Source organism: Hordeum vulgare, chromosome 2H (assembly GCF_904849725.1).
Source record: "Hordeum vulgare subsp. vulgare chromosome 2H, MorexV3_pseudomolecules_assembly, whole genome shotgun sequence".
NCBI lineage: Eukaryota > Viridiplantae > Streptophyta > Magnoliopsida > Poales > Poaceae > Hordeum > Hordeum vulgare.
In genome coordinates this window covers 627257555-627277119 of record NC_058519.1, presented here as the reverse complement: position 1 = coordinate 627277119, position 19565 = coordinate 627257555, and the positions used below count along the sequence as shown (strand labels likewise).

The following is a 19565-nucleotide window of genomic DNA, read 5'->3' as shown; positions in this document are numbered from 1 at the left end:
CACAAATAGTCTGGCCGTCTGGGTCATACCCAACATGGTTAGCATTTACCAATGTTATCTGAAGCTCCATGCATAGTACTGAAGTCTGATTCGTATTCTGCAGTAGTAGTATTTTCTACAGCCATAGCATGGAAACTGAGATGGGCCTCCAAGCGGCTAGATGCACAGGCATGCTCAGGATCATCACTTGTACTATGGATCACCGCTGATGTATATTGGACATCCATAACAGCAGGAGCCGCCAAGATCAGTTGCGGCGTATCATGGGACAAAGATTTTTCCATCACCCTAATGGGGCGTACGGAATCAGAGATGCATCCCGTCATGGCCGTTGCAGAGATCATTAAGGAAGATGAATTCCGCCGTGCCGACTGTCCGTTCGGATGCATGGCGTCCTGCTCGTACCTGTCGCTGGGATGCATGTTGCGGCTGCAATTAGGAATTGAGAAGGAGACGTGCGGGGATTAGCACAACTGCTTTGGTTGGGGGGTTATTAGCAAATAAGCAGGCATAACTAAAAGCTGGTGCGGGCGTGTTTTCGCAACTCCATGCAGATTTTTATCGCGTGCGTGGAATGGGGGATCGGCCGGTCGAAAGTCAACGGATAGAGGGATTCACAAATCATCGCAGATGCATTAGATACTACGCCTTGAATAAAACCCCTAGTTACCCTTAAAAAAAACTCTGAACAAAAACCTCTTAAGAAAACTCAGGACAAAACGAGCGAAGCGTCCTGCACTGTAAAAAAAAAAACCCGCAGAGAAGCAAGCCCGGCCTCGAAACCCTAGTTCGCAGCTCTCCTCCCATTGAGAATTCTGCGGCGATGGCGTCAGCCATGCCCATGGATGCGGGGATCGGGAAACAGCGGCGGCACGACAAGTTCGACCTCCTTGCGAAGGAGCAAGGGTACCGAAGTCGCGCGGCCTTCAAGCTGCTCCAGCTCGACACGCTCTTCCGTTTTCTCCCGACGGCTCGCGCGGTGCTTGATCTCTGCGCCGCGCCTGGGGGGTGGGTCCAGGTGGCCGTCAGCCGCGCCGCCCCCGGCGCCTTCGTCGTCGGTGTCGACCTCGCTCCCATCCGCCCCATCAGCGGCGCTCTCTCTCTCAAGGAAGACATAACTGCCAGTGCCAGGTGCGGCGCCGCCGTGCGGCGGCTCATGGATTCAAGGGGCGTCGCATCATTTGAAGTCGTCCTCCACGACGGTGCTGGACGAAAGAAAAAGTGCGGTGGCACCGGTGCATCGGCTGCGCAGGAGGCCACCACCACGCAGTCAGCGCTTGTCATGGACGCCGTGCGCCTAGCTACCATGTTCCTCGCCCCCAATGGCACCTTCATCACTAAGGTATGAATGATGTATTTGTTTTGCAGGGTGAATTCATGATGTGAGGCTTCTTATGCAAACATGTGATAAATATGTTTTTTTATGTTATAAAAGTTTGTCGGATATATATGCTAGTGTGACTAAGCTTTCATAGTGGATCAGTACTTTACCTAGTGTGATAAACATAGTGGATCATATTTGTTCTGGTAGCTTCTTGGTACTACTTCCATAACTAAATATAAGACATTTTTGCAATTCAATTTGAACTGAAAAAACGAGTAACGGAGGTAGTAGTTTTTATGTTGATGCCTTCTTGTAACACTCATTTTTTTATTTCCATTAGTTCTTCAATCTGTTACGAAGCAAATTATGACTCTTGATGTCGTTCCCCTGTGTGAAGTGCACATCTGAAATCAGTTTTTATTCTCTTCAATAGTTCTTCAGGTGTCAAGATTACAACGCTATAATGTTCTGCCTGAAACAGGTGTGTTTTGATCACAGCTTTTTAAAGTGTTTGTTTTGCTATTTCTTTTATTCAAGTTGCTATTAATGCATCAAATGTACACATTACAGCTATTTGAGCGTGTCCATCTGAGTAGACCTGTAGCAAGTCGGTGCACGCCTGCTGAAATTTATGTTATCTGTCTGAGATATAAAGCCCCCGCAAACATTCAACCAGAACTTCTTGATTTGAAGCACTTGCACTTGATGAGTGTGGATGCAGAGAAGAGCAAGCGGTAGCTTTTTTTGTTTTTGTTTTTTTGTTTGACATCAACACTGGAATTTGTCTTCTTGCATATCTTAGTAGCTCATGTAGTTGTTATGTGACATCGTTTGTCACAATATTGTTGCTGCAAAGGTATGGTGCCTCCATGCAAAGGCGTTGGCCTCACCATGTACTTCGTCATATGGGAGACGCCATACCTTTCTGACATCAATATAATGTTGTGCCATCGCCATCTGAAATAGAGGGAGAGATAGGATGAGCTTATTCATAAAGTCAAAAAAGCAGTTAAGCACGATTATTTTAGAGCAGTAAATAGGCAGTAAAATTAGCTGGCATTGCTGTTCTTTTCTTCATGATCCGTACTTTCCAAGTTTGAAGTTGTCCAGTTTGGAGGTACGCTGTTCTAAATTTGTGTCATACACTATGTATGTAGGCAGGAAAGCACAGAATTCTGGAAAACTGGTCTAGCATCAGATTTTATATGGTCTGAGGCCCAGACACCACTGGACTTTCTTGGTTCTTTTTTGACAATTTCATTTGACGATCCAGCATCTCTGCCTATGAAGAATCATGAGCTTACTACAGATGAGGTATTGGAGTAATGCCTGCCTAGCTTCTCTTATATCTTAGTTATGACCCGGTTGCTTGTACTCCTTGCTGTCTAGCAGATAAAAGACCTTTGTGAATATTTGTTTGTGCTGCGTGAAAATGGCTACAATCATCTCTTGAAGTAAGTATATTTCTTCAGTTCCTTTCCTGTCTTGTAATTTACCTCTAGATTATGATTACCCAAACATGTCTATTAGTTGGGCATGCACAGAAATTGGTCCTGTCAACCTCATACGAAATTGATTCACAATGTTAGATGGCGCATGCGCATAAGGAAAGCACTGTTGTCATGTTCACAAGTGACACTAAAGGCTGATGGGACTGTGACGGACAGCAAGGGCAGTGATGATGACCAACTTTTACACGAAGTGGAAGATTTGAAGAATATTGTTGATACAAAGAGAATGAAAGTGAAGCATCAATCAAGGCCTCATGCAAAGGTATTGCCCGTTATATATGAAATGTAGATGCTGCGATGTGGCATTAATTTAATTGTGTGCATAAATGTCTCTTCATCCAGGGTAAAGCACACAAGACATCAGGAATGCAAATTGGTGCCACAGAAGATGGTTATGGTGATCCTGACTTGTTTCCTATTTGTGCTATTGAGGTATCCTGCTGTTTACATAATCCTATCTGTCTTACTTTGCATCTGCAACATTCTGCTCCTGGAGTTTTCTCTTTGGCGCCCCGCACATTGCTGCCAGAATCGGTTGCAATATATTCAGTGATTTGATTGTATGAAACATCCATAGTTGAATTACTAATATATGAACTAAATTTTAAAATAAATATTATATATCGTATTTGATTATTGTGTAGTCAATTTTTTTTAGTATAAGTGGCATAATATGATGGAATTTTTTTCCCATGTATATTGAGTGGAGCCTAGATGAGGTGGCATGTGTGGTGGGGTGGGATGTGTTAATGGGATCAACTAATAATGGAAACTTTTTCTTATGCATGTTGTGGTGTGCCTCTGATGAGGTGGCATGTGTACATGTTAATATAATAGAGGTAGTGAGCATGAACTATTTAGGTATATAGGAGGTTGAGGCGGTTTTATAGTAATGTAGCAACGGGTAAAACTGTGGCTACAGGTGCTAGATATAGTTTTTGCACCCGTCTAAGGTGTTGCCATAGCCTTCGTTTCAAAACATTTGAGACGGGTGTTTGACAACCGCAGAATCGGTTGATAGACATGGTAATTAAACCATTGCTACATGGCAAACTCAAATTCAAATCAACCTGCTTGAATTCGAAAATACATCCATAATTTGAGTTAAAAAGTATATGCATTGAGTAGTAGAGAGCACATACCGCCGGTGTCAAAGGTGTTATAACTGTCATTAAATAAATAAATATAATTTGTCATATGCAATTGTAGCAAAAGCCCACATGTTTATTCCTTGTGAAACGTTATTACAAATACACTTGAGCATGAGCATGTCTACACAGTTCCTATTATACTGTCAAGTAAAGGAGTCCATCTAGTAATTTAACTAGCCAGCAGATTGTTCTTGTCCTTCAAGCGAAACACATTGAGCTGCCTCTTATGTTTATCCTTCCTCCAAACTGAAACATTTTTTACTCCATGAATCTGAAAGAACAAACAAACAATTGGTTGTGATTAAATAAGTGTTTACATGGGAGCAGCATTTATTGAACAAACGAGTCTATTCTGACTTCAAAGGATTAAACAAACAGCAACGGAAATTGCCACAGTAGAAGAGTGAATGTTTAAAATTTCGTACAAATATTAAGCATTCTTTTGCCGATATCAAATTGAAGTACTTAGTATTCCTGCAAGCGCAGTGCAAATCATTTTTCACGTTAAGTTAAACAAATAGAAGGAAGAATATCATGTTGGTCTACTTGATACTTTTTACCAGGAGGATGACAAGTCAAAATATCTTTGGCAGATAACTTGATAGCATGTATGATCCGGATAAAAAAAGTACAAGTAGAAAAGGAAAACAATTTACTGCTGAGACTAAAGACTAAAACTGAGAGGCTGTTATGTCCTCAGCAGTTAATCGGCTAGTTGTCGTTGCAGAGGTGAATCTGCTCGGCTGCAGCAGCTACCTTGCGCCATGTTCCTCGGCGGCTGGGAGATGAATTCCATCAGGATGGAGGCGGCGGATCAAAACCAAAAAAGGAAAGGATCGATGGACTTAAGCCTGGAACTAGTAATTAGCCACATATGTAAACTCCTACTTCTATGTGACTTGTGTGTTTTGTGCTCAGCTGACTTGCACAGAACGACCCCTATGGTTTAGATTTGGCCCACAATGGGGGGGGGGGGGACTAACCTCAAAAGTACTAGAAAAGCCCAAATTGCAAATAGGCCTATCCTGACTTGTGCTTCCAGTGGGAACTGCCACTGTCTGAACCGGCCATGCTCATCACTCCACGTTGTCGCCGAGCAATGTGTTCATGATCATTGGTAAGTTGTCCCGTGCCATGGATGTGATCTGGTGGAGGCTAGCACTGGGCCTTGACCAGAGCTAGCGAGATGGATGCAGACACCAATGCTACAAAGTCTTGGGTTAGTTTTTGGTTCTCATTAGGAGATCAGATCGTGGTTCCTTCCATACAAGTCAATGGTTATTTAATGGGCATTTGGATAACTTCCTCAAATAAAAATATTTAAAATGTGGCTAACTTATTCGAGTGTGGGTGGGTGTTGTAGAGATGGTTTACACGTCCGTATATTGGGGGTGTCTCAACAAAGCGTTGGGTTCTGCTTTCCGTTAGAAGTGAAGATATTGTAAATGCTAATATGAGCCCGAGCTCATGTGCCCTCATCCTTGTCGTTCGATCGCTCCAAGATCCCCAGTCTAACATGCTTAGGGTTAGTTCTCCCAACCAATTTGTGGCCCACTGTGCCACATCGGATGAACGATAGAACCGACGTCGTCTGTAATTCGGCCGACTCAAATGTGGGATCACATGAGTGGGCTGTCATATCCGAAGTTCTGTACCAACGACGTTGTCCCATCAGCCAACTGATAACCGCTGCATGCTGGGCCCACCCTGCATATTGCATGCGTGATCTTAAATCCATGCATGCAACTATTTTTGTGATATTTTTTAAAACAAAAAACCCGTTTCTGATAATTTCCATGCCAAGACAATTAAAGTAAAACAATCACACATGCACACACGATTTTCCTATATGACCGAAATAGGATGTAAGTCCTTCGTATACAATCGGACGCCTTGTATCAGCTAGAAACGCTCAGACGACCTGTCCATACATTGCCTAGACAGAAAAAAAGTCAACCAATAGGCTGCTCCAAACATAAACCAAATGTCCGCGCAGACATGCAACCTCCATACCCAACTCATATGTGGGACGGATATGGCGATGCCCGGACGCGTTCGGACGTGTTTGTCATGTCAGATCCTACCCACCATGGCTCACCCGCCCAGTATATATTTGTCTTTGTCCGCATTTCGGACCAAACTCTAGCCACTCCACTCCGCCCTAAGCTCATGTATGGCGATGTACGACCTTCTCTCCCATGATGGGCAGTGGATCCGACTTCGAGGTCTCCCGATTTGTTAACTGGGACCTCGTCCTATGCGGGGACGAGGAGATGGCCGTCTGATTGGCTCTATATTGCTCCCGAGATGATTGCGCCCGACCGCGGTCCGAGTCGATCTGGCGGGAATCTATTGCGTCCGGCCAAATGACAGTTGGATCCATCGAGGCTGGTGGTGAGCGGCACGTGACTGCGGCCCCATCGGACGCCGCAACCACGAGTTGGCAACGCACCCTCTTTAGTGGCACCTTGTCTTTGTGGCATCAGGCTCTGAGTGTGAAGTCAACGCTTGCATGTGTCACAGCCCAACCGGCCAGGAGGAGTGGCATGCTCGTCGTGCAAGGAACAAGGCTCAACAAGCCATGACATCCCTAGAGACCGACACCATGGAGGCAGAGTCGCACGCCGCCTTGGACAACAACTCGGAGGCCCTCCATGCCCACATCATCGAGAAGCTGCAAGGGAGGACGACACACGCCCTTGCAAGGGAGCAAAGCCGGGCGGTCCGCGCGTCATGGCCGGACTCCACCCCCCATCCCAGAAGAGGAGAATGAGGAGCCCCCCCCTCCCAAAGAGGAGAATGAGGAGGACGACAACGGATCGGACAGCTCCGATAGTTAGCATATCTGCCTTGAACCATTTTCGACCTTTACTTATACAACGAAGACGGCAAGGGCAAGGACGGCCTTGGATGAAGTACTTCCATTGTCATTCATCCATAGTTAGTAGAACATGACAATTTTTGCTAGTCCTATTACGTGTGTGTGTGTGTGTGTTCAACTAGGTGTGTAAATTTAACGTTGCACCAGACTACTATGAATTTGAGAATTTTTTTTAGGGAGATTGATCGCGGACACGGACTTTTTAGGGGTGACCTGTCACTATCCGCGGACACATCCACTGGATTTGCCCAGTCCGGTTGTAGGTTCTCTTGTCATCATAGGCTTGTAAACACCCGAAAGAAAATCATAGGCTTGTAAATGACTGAATTAACATACTGAAGCTAAACCTCGAGTGCACAAGCTTGTAAAAAATCATAGGCTTGAAACATTGTACTTCCTCAGCAACTGAATCCTGAAGCCATGATAAATCATAGGTTTGCAACATGTACTCCCTCAAGCCAACTACTGAAGCTAAACTACCTTCAATGATATATACGATAGCACGGACACCGAACTTGACTCCCTTTCTTCCCCCAATGCTTGGTTCACAGATGATTCAGAACCATGAGACATAGCAACCTTCACCCAAAACAGAGTATTAGAACCCCTAAAAAGAAGAGAACCACCATCGTCATTGCTCCTTGAAATTGACCCAGTTATGGACGACATGCCACTGGAACACCTCCTTGAGACACATGGCACTAGAGTAATCTTAAATGCTTGCTAAACCATTACAATTCACATCACCCAACCAGCCTGCTGGACGAGGTGTACCCCATTTTTCCTATTTCACAGCTAGAATTCTCACAAGGCAACCACAACAATACTGACAAGGTTTGGTGTACTGCCTATGCAAATCAATCACCAGCAACACAATACCGAGAAAATGTTCATGGTTTCCAAATTATTCATAGTTACATCATAGCTAGTTATCATGCCACAACACAACCGGATTGTCCTTAATACACCCTATCTACTGATCTACCCTGGACCAATACATCCGTGTTTGATACCTGAAGGCATGTCGTACAGATTAGTTCTGTAAGTCGTGTCCAAGGTCACTACAACCCCCAAAAAACTGTACTGCAGTCTACTGCTACTATTCTCCCACATCAGTGTACTAATCCTGCCCTCAGTATCAGCTTGCACACGATAAGTGAAGTGTCGTTCCTTAGAGCCTAGTTTGGCAAAGACCTCCATTGTATTCCTAAATCATCTTCAGCTTGTTCTCGGCTAATTTTCCCACATAAATTTCGAATTGCACGCTTTGTGAAGGGTACATTCTCCATTGACTCAAAGAACCTACAACTGTGATGTTATATACCTTTGAAAATTTTACATTGTTTTGCCTTAATTACATTGCTAAATCCTGCTGTAAACATCTATGTGTTTGTGTGACAGCCAGTTTATTCTCTACCCAAAATCTGGCGTCACCGAGTAGTTGTGCTCCTCATGGTGCTCCGCTATGTACCATCCATTGTCTTTCGATCGGATCAGCCTAACTAGAGCTGGACACTAGAATCTACATGACCTTGTGTTCTCAACAATTGCTTTCCCCTGCATGGACCACCAACATACCATATTGCTATTATCATTTCAGTATTGTCTATGGATCAGTGAAAATTAAATCATGCACTTCGTAGTCCCAACTTACCATGCATCCACAGACTATCTCTTGCATGCATTTTGTTCTGTCGACATTTAACTTGCTCTTGCCATACCTGATACCGAACATATTCTCCAATGAGTACAAATTATAGAAATCATTTGCTTCCCACAATGAGTCGAAGCTTGTTCCCAGTGTTGGCACAGTCACATCCTCACCAGGATCTTTAGCGAAGCACCTAATTGTTTTTTCCAGTGCGGACGCATAATTCGGGCAAAGCGTCCTCCCAGGAGCAGCAGCATCTATCCTTACTCCGCACAGCAAGATCCACTCCTGTGAGAATGCCACTGCTGTGAAAAGGTTTTCAATATTACATCCAATGGCAACATTGCGCTGTGCTCGTGGAACACCTGCGCAACATTCCCCATTAATTCCATACTCTATACAAATGGGCAGCCATTTTACAAAATACTATGGTTGCCAAATCCTATTCACTAACAACAGATTGTACAGATCATGTATACGGTTCTAATTGTAGGCATTCATTTTCCAAAATACTATGCTTACATACCTCTTCGCTCAGCCTGGAGCTTGTGAGCTGATCTTCCCGGAGAGAGCTCTGATGCCTGTGGTGACCCTTCTCTTTGCACCCCCGCCACGGCATATGCAGCACAAATCTGAGCTTGCGCGCTGCGTTCCTCCACCTGTGTCTCAAGGTAGCCACCTTCCTCAAGTCGGACTGGGTAATGCAAAGGCAGCAACAAGATTTTGCTGCCATTCAGCTCCTCGAGCACCGTCGATACGACCACCCAAAAGATCGGCACAGGTTTCGTGCCTCTTGGAAGCAAATGCCATCAAGAAAATTACGCCAGGAGACATAGCTTTGGTAATTACCTTTTTATTGGCTGCACCAGGAACTCCATCTCTCAGATTTGTTCTGCTCTTTCTCATGGCGGCGGGGGTCCAAGTCGCGGTGGCGCAGGTATTTGGGAGAAAATAGATCTGCTGCATGTGCACAATGGGTCAAGTTCAACCACCACCCCTCATACTTACTACAAATGCCACCCAGACAAACCAAAAAGCATTTTTTCTGATCCACGGATCAGGTCGCCGGTGGACGTCCAAGCCACAGCTTAACTCCATCAGGCTGACGGCTGCCCTGTTTCTGCAGTTACCTGCCCCACGCCTCAGAACATCCGTCATCCGATCCTTGTGGGTGATTGTATTACGTGGTCTAGCGCTGAGCCCCACACCATTCAATGCATCTCATCGCACGACAATAATGGACAGACCAGATTTCGTCCGTGAAGATACGGTCTTTTTTCTCTCGGATCTGTTTGCTGTAGTGAAACACAGTTCGGGAAGTAAATCTTGTTCTATCATGATATTTTTATGTTATCTTGCCAGTAGGACATGCCTTTTTTAGCTTCCAGTAGTACTTGTTTAAGTATTTTTGCGCTAGTGAGCTCAGTGATATATATGATTTGTGTTTGTGCTTTTTATAGGGCGAAAAAGAACTTCATGCTGCTGAGTCACCACTGCTTGATTTGGAAGAAGACATTAGAAACAGTGAGAACGAAGAAACTCAGGCTCTTGAGGACTCTGGTGAGGAAATGGATTATGATCAAGAACAACAGAGGTAAATTTTTGGACACCTACAACCACAAATAATACAGTAAACAGTTATAACTTCATATCATTTTCAAGAATTACTGTAAACCCTACTGATACGTAGCAACAACCAGGTATGGCGCTCAGGTCAAGGGGATTCTTGATGAAGCTCAGGTGCCCTTTGGGACTGAAAAGTGTGGAGAAGTCAAACGTCCGAGCAAACATGCAAAGCGTACCAATCCCTATGGCAATACAGAGGTAATATCGAGCCTAGTTTACATGATCATTAGTCCGAAGAAGGATTGATAATAAGAGATGATGGGCCCTGCGAAGGGTCCATGGATTGTAATGTGAAGGTATTGGTGGATCCACAGATGGACAACAGGTCTAGCGGGCCGGTTCAGGGAAGAAGGATGGGTAGTGGAGACTCCCCCAAAGGAGGAAAAGCGAAGAAGGGCGCTGGTGGCCGGAACGGAGGCATGCGACGGAAAGAAGGCAGAAGGCTGGTAAAAGCAGAGGAACTGGAAACATGGCTCCCGAATTTTTCAGCTAGCAGGCATGTCAGATAGCTAGCTGTTGTTTTTCATAGAGTACATTGTACCCCCTCTGGCTCTGGAAAGGCCTATAAATTTCTCCGAAACCAAACGGAGACCAAAGTTGGTAATAATAACCATCAACAGTTACAATACTACTCCCTACGTTCCTAAATATAAGTCCTTTAAGCAATTTCACTAGATGTCTATATACGAAGCAAAATGATTGAATGTACACTCTAAAGTATGTCTATATACATCCGTATGTAGTTCACTAGTGAAATCTCTACAAAGACTTATATTTAGGAACGGAGGGAGTAAATAGAACTTAATGTCTACGTAACATTATAATGTGTACATATATCCTACCACCTGGTGGTAGTTACCCCACCCTTGTTGCTGTCCATCACATCTGAAGTTCTGAAAATAAACGGGTTCTATCAGTCTGATTAAAAATCCAGCGGCGTTATCCTATTTTTGTGGGATTTGTAGCTGATAATATATAACTACTGCTCATATGTTTTGACCTATCATATTTGTTTTCATATTTTTCTTACATAAGCGAAATTAATATAAAACCACCGAAAATAAATCCGGAAATAAATACTATTAGAAACATATATGAAAAGGAGTAAAATGCATCTTTGCTCCTGAACTTGTTGGGTACGTTCAAAACGATCCTCAAACTCACGAAGTGTACTAAGACGGTACCAATACCGTCCCAGTACTTGTCACAAACTTGTTGCAGTACCTAATCAACACATACTGTCCTGTTTTCTTTTTTTGAATTATTTAGATTGCTTACCATATGTGTCACGTGGTCATACTGCCCTATTTCTTATTCAAACCAAAACAGAAAATGCCGATTTCAATTTAAGCGTTCAATCTTTGCCTGGGCCATCCTTCGTCATCGGCTGGGGCGGCTGGTGACCACAGATCGGCATCCTCCCGAGCATTTTCTGCCACCGGCGAGACCATGAAAGAACGCATGCAGCCGCCGACAGCGACGACATTGAGCGTTGTATCTCAGGTTTGTAGCACATCTTCACCACGCATGCATGAAGTAGATTAGTAGCAGGTTCTAGTCCTCAACCGCTTATTCATGAACGACGTTGAGGCGACGACATGCACAAGGATTAGACGGACGACACAACGACACGACGTACGGCCGGATGTGACTGCCTCCACCGCCGCCGGGTTGACATGGTGATGTTCATATGGGCCGTCGACTACGTCCTTTTTTTGGCGGGCAAGTCGTTGACTACGTCGATGGCGTCAGTTTCTGCGGTGCCGGTGGGGGTATTGCCGCCGTCATCAGTGCCGGCAACTGCACAAGATCGTGCTACCATGACGATCGAACTCCGTGATGAAACGTTAGAGGTACTCGAGAGTAGCGGGAGAAAATGGACTACCTAAGCAAAGCTGCAAGCATGCATAGGGGGAAGACGATTGTGCTTGATCCAAATCACATGCTATATATATGTACGCATGAAAATGTAGTACTACGTAGTCTATAGTGTATTTTCCGTGTATACTTCATACTACCTTTTATAGATATACTACATGCTTTCTGCAAGAAAAAACAAACTCAATACTAATTTGTAAGATATATTTTTGTTCAATACATTTCGTATTACAATTTTGGTTTTATTCAAGCTGGCAGACTACGAGGAGATACAAACCGGGACTAAAGTTCATATAAAGCTCTACTTCTTCCACCAGAGTCCAAGCTTTCTCTCCTCTCAGTTTCCTTCCCCAAGATCGAGTTGATCCTCCATTTTTGCTAAGATTTGTCAAGATTGAAGGCACCCCATCTATCCACGTGTTCTAAAAGGTTAGCAACTTCATCCTTTCATCTCTCATTGCTAGTTTAATTAGCTTGTTTCATGCTCTATAAGTCTAGTGATTTGTGGGTTTTAGTTTAAGAGTAATTATGTGAGAGTTTTATTTGATTTATATGCAATTTGAGCTCAAATTAACTTAGTTTGCATATGTGGAGGTGTGGTCTACTTAGTCCTGCTTGGTGATACCAATCGGGACTAAAGGGGTTGCGACAAACTGGGCCCCTGCGAGCCCCTTTAGTCCCGGTTGGTATCATAAATTGGGACTAAAGATAGACCTTTAGTCCCTGTTGGTGATACAAACCAGGACTCAAGTCTTCCCTATATAAAGCCCTGCTTCTTCCAGCCCGAGTCCAAGCTTTCTCTCCTCTCAGTTTCCTTCCCCAAGATCGAGTTGATCCTCTATTTTTGCCAAGATTTGTCAAGATTGAAGGCACCTCATCTATCCAAATGTTCTAAAAGGTTAGCAACCTCATCCTTTTCATTTTTTATTGCTAGTTTAGCTGGTTTCATGCTCTATAAGTATAGTGATTTGTGGGTTTTAGTTTGGGAGTAATTATCTAAAAGTTTTATTTGATTTATATGCAATCTGAGCTCAAATTAACTTCTTAGTTTGCATATGTGTAGGTGTGGTCTACTTAGTGCCTTGCCGTCCCCGTCCTCACCGTTGTCGATCACCCGCGCCGTCCCGTCGCTGGCACCACCTTGGTGAGCCTCTTGTTCTTATCCTTTTTGTGAAAAAATATATAATTTGTATGATTTAGATAGTTACTTGTAAGATTTTTTGTTATATATACAGTGCCATGGTTTTGATACCCGTCCCTGTCGGCCCTCGTCTGGTTTATGATTCAGATGTGGTATATTATCTGACAAACTCAACAACTTTCACATGGGGAATTCCTGGGAGTTCTTCTGGAAAGACATCCGGACAGTCAGGGACAACTGGAATGTTTTCAATCCCCTGAAGAGGTGACACATTTGATGAATTCAAGGCATATAGCCGAGCTTCAGCATCTCGAATGAGATGAGCATGGTAGCTTATTATTTCATTTGAAGGGTGTAGGAGATGGACGGTCTTGGTGGCACAAACGATTGAAGCCGTATGAGCCTTCAACCAGCCCATTCCCAGAATAAGGTCAATATTGGAAGACTTTCAGCAGTATGGGAACGGGAAGGAATGCTAATCCTTCAATTTCAACAGGGGCATCGTGCCAAACCATGGAGGTTCTACATTGGCCCGCGGGGGTGTCTACCACTATTAAGATGTTCATCTCTTCGTATTTAATGCCATGCATGAATGCAATTTTTGCTAACATGAAGGAATGTGATGCTCCTATATCAAACAATACAAAAGCTGGTTCTGAGTTAACATGAAGTGTACCCATCATGGCATCAGGATGGTCTTGAGCTTCACTCATCTCAACGTTGTTAGCCTCACCACGAACATAAGCAGACTTGGCATTATTGTTGCGGTTCTGATTGTTACCACAACCAGTTGAGGGAAGTGCTAGATGATTCTGATTCTGCCTTCATTCTTTGGCAAGGTGACCTGGACGGCCATGCTTGAAGCATAACTCGTCCCCAGGACAGGAACGTGGAGCTCGGGATGGTGGAGCTAGAAGCCTCGGCTACCTAGGTGGTGGAGGAGGCAGACGAGTTGCAGCATATGACGACCTTGGAGCAGGAGCAGGTGCAAGGTCCATGTTGTGGGGAATCCAGATTTTCCGCTTCTGTGCAAATGAGCCCATGTCACAGTTGCGCTTATTGCCATCCTTGTATTCCTACAAACCAATTTCAACCTAAATAGCCTTCTTCACCAAGGTGGCGAAATCAGGGTAGTCCTGAACAAGGAGCGTCAGCTTGATGTGAGGGTGGAGGCCATCACAGAACTTCTCTTGTCTGCGAGCATCAGTTGCAATATCTTCTTCAGCATAGCGTGATAAGTCCAGAAATTCCCACTGATAAGCATCCAACGTTTTATTGCCCTCGACGAGGTTGCAGAACTCACTTTCCATCTAGTCCATGATTCCCTAAGGAATGTAGCGGGCATGGAAAGAAGATTTGAACTCCGGCCTTGTGACTCCTCGTCCGTGCCACGCCGTGTTTCAACACTGCCATTTTCTACAACAACTACCAATAGCTTCCGCCCGACTCTTCGAGTCCCGCGGAGCCTCAGAGGCTACTGTCGGGGGGATGACCCCGGATAGGCTAAAGAAGATGATACAACATTTCAAAAAACATCGAGGGAGTTATCCCCGATACGACATACCCCACGAATCAACACAGACAATAAAACGAAGTAAAGACAGAAGACCGACTGGCTGGAACCCTGGTCGGCTAGAACCCTAGACGGCTGGAGACTGTCCGACTGGAGATTGTCTGACTGGAACCTGGCTAGCTGGAACCCTGGCCGGCTGGAGCAGGGCCGCCTAGAACCTGTCCGGGTGGAGCCCAGCGAGTACAGATGCAACGTCCCATCAGACGAGACGGGAGGACGTTGCAGCCTGCATCACTGCGCACCGGTCACCTCCAATAGTAAAGTTAGGCCACACGGTTCCCCATCCATTATGACCCACAGTAAATTTAGGCCACCCCTTTATAAGGTGACCCAGGGTACCAGCCCACGGGCACGCGAGGCCGGCCACACACACACGTACACCAGGCTCCCCCCATTCACTCATCCCCCCTCTCCAGGAGAGGAGGAGAGCTCCTAGCCTCCTTCTTCTTCCTCCACAGAGCTCAAGGAGCACCATGTACAACTATATATTCTCAATATACACCACACATGCAGGAGTAGGGATGTTACCTCCAGCGAGGGCCCCGAACCTGGGTAAACCATCGCGGGTTGTTGCCCAACCCGTACCGGATCTCCACAGCGGTCTTGCTCTCACCTCTCTAAGCCATCCCCTGGCATCTGTCCCGAAAATACCACAACACAAAATTTGTTTTTCTCTTAACATTTAAGTATCCAAACTGCTTATGGTCATATTGCTCTATGCTAACATCGGTCTTTATCTCTAAAATATAACATTCCAACAGAGGATGATGAAACACCAAGAAGTTGTTTGAGATAGTTTTGGTGATAGTTAATGGAGATTGGACTCACACTACATGGCTATATGGTGGCCAAGATGATACTGAAATGACAATATGTCCACCTAAGAGAATACTTTTATTTAACTCAACTTTTGTCTTGTGTGCAAGATTGCCATATCCCTGTTAGTTCATGTGTATTTGAGTGTAACTTCACACGACCAGGTATCCGAGTGCAAGCATAGTTCAACAAAGGGCTATAAACTTCAGGCAACTTTTAACCTATTCGAAACAGAGATTCATGAAACATCTCTCCACATATATCTGGACAGCTGTTATATTTTGCACGTTTGATTTTGCTAAGATGAATAAGTAATGTTATTGATGGTGTCCATTGAGAATTTATACTCCAGTACTAATTTAGACAAGTGTGGTTTCTACTTTCCAGTATATCTATATATATCCTGCAAAAAGTTGCTGTCCTTGGTAACGCTATATATCATAGAAGTATCAGCACCTGCATTCAAGACTCGCAAGTGTTCGAACATCCATGAAACCTTGCTCAAGAAATACCATAACAGTGCCCACAAAAAGGAGCCAAATATGTATGGCACTTAGTCGGTCTTTCTCCAGAGGTTTTGATCTTACAATTTGCATCTAGCACTGGTAAGCATAATACCGATTTTCCACGCATTCTTACTGAAGCAGATCTCAGTCACGGTAATTCTACTAACCACATCGTTGTAACACAACAATGCCCTTCTTTTCCGTTCTATCTATATGAGCATGTAAAAACACCAGCAATTAAACATCACGATGTGTCTAGGGACAAGGCTAATCATAACTACTGGTAAATATCGGAAGCGGCAAACACTTATCAGGTAGGGAAGCGAAGCAAATCCACCGGCTCCATCGCTGGCTCGTGTGCACGCATCAGGTAGGGGGCAGCGCGTGGTGGTACCGGCCGTTGCCACGGCGGGCATCGTAGAGCGCCAGGGCCAGCGCGGCGTCGATCGCGGCGACGGAAAAGACCGTCGCGGCGAGGATCCCGACCCGCACCTTCCTCCAGAAGGCAGCGCGGCGAATGTGGAGAACAGCAGCCGTCGGGTTGGCATTGAGCTCCGCGTCGGCGACCTCAACGAGCGCGAGGAGGAGGCGCTTTGAGCGCGGGCTGAGGCCGCGGGCACCGCTCAGCTCGGCGAGGACGACCTCCACCTCCGTCTCCGTGAGCAGGGGACCATCGGCGTCGGCGGTGGAGTCGGCAGGCGCTGCAACCTGCATGGAGAAGAACACCGACATTTTCTTCAGTGTGTCAGGAACTTGCAGGTTCACGGAATAGATAGACCGTAGCCGCGTAGTTTAAGAATCTCCGACAACAAGTCACACTGCAAATTTCAAAGCGGCAAACGGAACTCGATCGAGATCCTGCACAAATTCTGATTGCTGGGCAACAGGAACCTTGATTCGGACGGGGGGGAATCCCAAAACGGACCCTCGTCCCAAATTTGTCACCACCGGAGCATACCGAAGCAACCTCGACACAGATCCAACAGAATGGCTCTCAATTTCCACCGAAGCAACTCGAACTTGGTCCACAGTGGCGTGGCTCGACTGTGCGGATCCAAAATTTTAACCAGCAATCGGAACTCGAGGAGCAGCAGAAATCAGAATCAGTAGGGAGTCGGGAGTCGGGAGCCTCACCTGGGTGACGGTGGAGTCGGCGGAAGCGTTCATCGCGTGATTCGCGTCAGCGTCAGAGGCGGCGGTGGTGCAGGAGGAGGCGTTGTCGGGGTCTGGAAGGTCGAGCAGCGGCAGCTGCCGGGAGGCGGCGGTGGGGAAGGGGGAGTCGTCCTCGTAGTCCAGGCGCTTTCCCACCTCCTGTTGGTCACGAAGGGGCCGGAGAAGGTCGTCGATTGACGATTAGGCTGCGAGACACGCGCAGGGGATTAACGGCGAGGCATGCGCGGTTACCTTGGCGATGGAGGCCATGTCACGGGTGGTGGGCGCGGAGAGATCCGTGGACGGCGAGGAGCCCACGGAGCTGCGGGTGGAGGTCCCGAAGAGATCCGCGGATGACGAGGAGCCCACGGAGCTGCGGGTGGAGGTCCCGAAGAGATCCGCGGATGACGAGGAGCCCACGGAGGTGCGGATGGCCGAGGTGCCACCGGCCTTGGCGCCCGAGGAGGAGACGTCAGCGCGGGGGAGGGAGGTGGGGGCGACGGGGGTCGTCTCCGACGACGAGGAACCCGCGGTGGTGCGAGCGGCGGCGGCGGCGGAGCGGACAGAGGAGGGGCGCGGGGTGTTGAAGCCGGCGTGAGGCTAAGCCATGGTGGGCGGTGTCGCTGTGGCGTCGGAATGGGGGGTTCTAGAACCTGGCGTTTGAATTTGAACTGGTAGCGACTCGAACCAATTCCTATTTGGCGCTTCAGATGGCACCTATTTTTGCACCGGACCTACACTACGAAATGGGCTGGCCCATTTTGCGTTCTGTGTACGAAAATACCATCCGAGAGCTTATGGGTGTTTCCTTTTAAGGGACTAGCTTTTTTTGTTTTGTTTTAGGGATTAAAAAAAATCCCTCAGCAGAGTCTTTTTCTATTCTCTTAAGAAAAAGTCTATTCTTTTTATTACACTAGTATAAATGTTCACGCGTTGCACCGGGCAAGAAAAAATACAGAACGTCTTTGTTATACTATTATGTGGCATTAATTATAATAAATATGTATAATAATGTTAAATGTTTTCTTTTAAAATATTAGGTACTCCTTACATAAAAAATGGATGAGTTTTTTTATAATAGTTATAATTTTTATTAAATTTTAAAATTTCTTGTAAAAGATAAATTGTTAAACATTTCTTTTCAAAAGGATCTTTTTGTGGGGTAATAATGTTTAGTTTTTTTTTATCGAAAATGGCATTTGTGTGTAAAACATATTTACATAAATATTTTTTGAGTAATATTTTCTTATTTTTTTTGCACAACTTGCTGCATGTGTCATTGTGCATCATTTTTTATATAAATTTTTAATAATTTTCGATGATAAGGTTAAATGTTAAATTGTTTAAAAAAATTGATGTATGCATAAAATTTGGAATACTTTCTAAGAAGTATTGTTTTTATGAATTTTCAGCTTTTGTTGAAAAGGAAACTTTTTTAAATAAATATTTTTCTTTAACATTTTATGAACTTTGGGCTTGACCCAAACGACTTGCACTACAATAACAAGTGACACTATTAAAAAAGGCATTATCGTTTGGTAGAGAAATTGCAGCATCACCTCTCCTGTCCCTATTTCATTTTTCGTCTCTCCCATCCCCATTTCATTTTTCTCATTGCAACCTCGTTCCCCGACGATCTCCTCCTCCGGTGAGCACCTCAAGCTCCTCCGCACTTCATCCTCCGCCAAGCCAGATCGATCTCCGTCGGAGACCCTAGCTCCGCCGTGCTTCTCCCTCCACCATGCCAGATCTAGGTCCGGCGGCGACCTTGTACTCGGACGCCCTGCTCCTTCGATGAGCACCCGCACAGAGCAGGGCGAGGACCTAATGGCCAAGCCAGATCGATCTTCGTCAAAGACCCTAGCTCCGCCGTACTGCTCCCTCCACCATGCCAGATCTAGGTCCGGCGGCGACCTTGTACTCGGAGGCCCTGCTCCTTCGATGAGCACCCGCACGGAGCAGGGCCAGGACCTAATGGTGTCGGCCGAGGGGCGAGAAGGTGCGCACCCTTGCGCTCCATGGCTCCGTGCCATTAGCGTCCCCTGCTATCCCTTAGCTCTTGATTCCCTCAGCTATCTTGAGATGCACCTGGATCTGGGATAATCCGATCTAATTCATTCCGTGGTAAATCTATTGTTGATGCCACCCACTAATTCCTTCGTACTAACATTTTGACATTCACGGTCAGGTCGTTTTGAAACACACTCTTAGGATTTCTATTAACTTTGAATAAGTAGTATAGTTGATAACATACAGACTTAAGAAGTAAATAGTTGATGTCAGATGCAAATCAATGACATTGTAGTGTATGTACCTCAGGTCAGACCAAGTTTCGATAGACAGTGGAGTATGTGC

The 19565-nt window shown here is 45.5% G+C and overlaps 3 protein-coding genes across 5 annotated transcripts; 1 reads left to right on the top strand and 2 right to left on the bottom strand.

The window, feature by feature from the left end:
• Positions 1-10551, top strand: LOC123428830 (adoMet-dependent rRNA methyltransferase spb1-like). Its single transcript, XM_045112960.1, has 9 exons — positions 1-1342; positions 1758-1805; positions 1895-2058; positions 2482-2638; positions 2717-2778; positions 2914-3097; positions 3178-3267; positions 9979-10112; positions 10219-10551. Exons 1-9 carry the CDS (start codon positions 824-826, stop codon positions 10388-10390), a joined length of 1530 nt encoding a protein of 509 aa, XP_044968895.1. The 5' UTR covers positions 1-823; the 3' UTR covers positions 10391-10551.
• Positions 8134-10317, bottom strand: LOC123428032. 3 transcript variants are annotated; one of them, XM_045112189.1, is made up of 5 exons: positions 9368-10317; positions 9045-9212; positions 8692-8806; positions 8522-8588; positions 8134-8424 (listed from the first exon to the last, which is right to left on the bottom strand). In XM_045112189.1, exons 1-4 carry the CDS (start codon positions 9482-9484, stop codon positions 8569-8571), a joined length of 420 nt encoding a protein of 139 aa, XP_044968124.1. In that variant the 5' UTR covers positions 9485-10317; the 3' UTR covers positions 8134-8424; positions 8522-8568. The 3 variants fall into 3 exon arrangements, 2 of the variants coding, with proteins under 2 accessions (XP_044968124.1, XP_044968122.1); XM_045112187.1 differs by having other exon boundaries at positions 8522-8806; XR_006622469.1 differs by having other exon boundaries at positions 8522-8883.
• Positions 10552-16038: 5487 nt separating the features above from the next.
• Positions 16039-19243, bottom strand: LOC123428829. Its single transcript, XM_045112959.1, has 4 exons — positions 18770-19243; positions 17463-17810; positions 17193-17369; positions 16039-16766 (listed from the first exon to the last, which is right to left on the bottom strand). The coding sequence occupies exons 1-4, from the start codon at positions 19241-19243 to the stop codon at positions 16425-16427; spliced, it is 1341 nt and encodes a 446-aa protein (XP_044968894.1). The 3' UTR covers positions 16039-16424.
• Positions 19244-19565: the final 322 nt, after the last annotated feature.

Excerpts from the sequence above, each read along its gene's own strand:
- LOC123428829 (XM_045112959.1), bottom strand. The coding sequence starts at position 19,243 with ATGGCACGGAGCCATGGAGCGCAAGGGTGCGCACCTTCTCGCCCCTCG. Across the intron at positions 17,811-18,769 it reads ATGAAATAGGGACAGGAGAG|CCTCACGCCGGCTTCAACAC; the intron begins GTGATGCTGCAA and ends ACCATGGCTTAG. Across the intron at positions 16,767-17,192 it reads CCGACTCCACCGTCACCCAG|GTTGCAGCGCCTGCCGACTC; the intron begins GTGAGGCTCCCG and ends TTCTCCATGCAG.
- LOC123428830 (XM_045112960.1), top strand. The coding sequence starts at position 824 with ATGGCGTCAGCCATGCCCATGGATGCGGGGATCGGGAAACAGCGGCGG. Across the intron at positions 1,806-1,894 it reads TAATGTTCTGCCTGAAACAG|CTATTTGAGCGTGTCCATCT; the intron begins GTGTGTTTTGAT and ends TACACATTACAG. Across the intron at positions 3,098-3,177 it reads AATCAAGGCCTCATGCAAAG|GGTAAAGCACACAAGACATC; the intron begins GTATTGCCCGTT and ends CTCTTCATCCAG.
- LOC123428032 (XM_045112187.1), bottom strand. The coding sequence starts at position 9,484 with ATGCAGCAGATCTATTTTCTCCCAAATACCTGCGCCACCGCGACTTGG. Across the intron at positions 9,213-9,367 it reads CTGGTGCAGCCAATAAAAAG|TCCGACTTGAGGAAGGTGGC; the intron begins GTAATTACCAAA and ends TGCATTACCCAG. Across the intron at positions 8,807-9,044 it reads GCTCCAGGCTGAGCGAAGAG|GAGTGGATCTTGCTGTGCGG; the intron begins GTATGTAAGCAT and ends GCATTCTCACAG.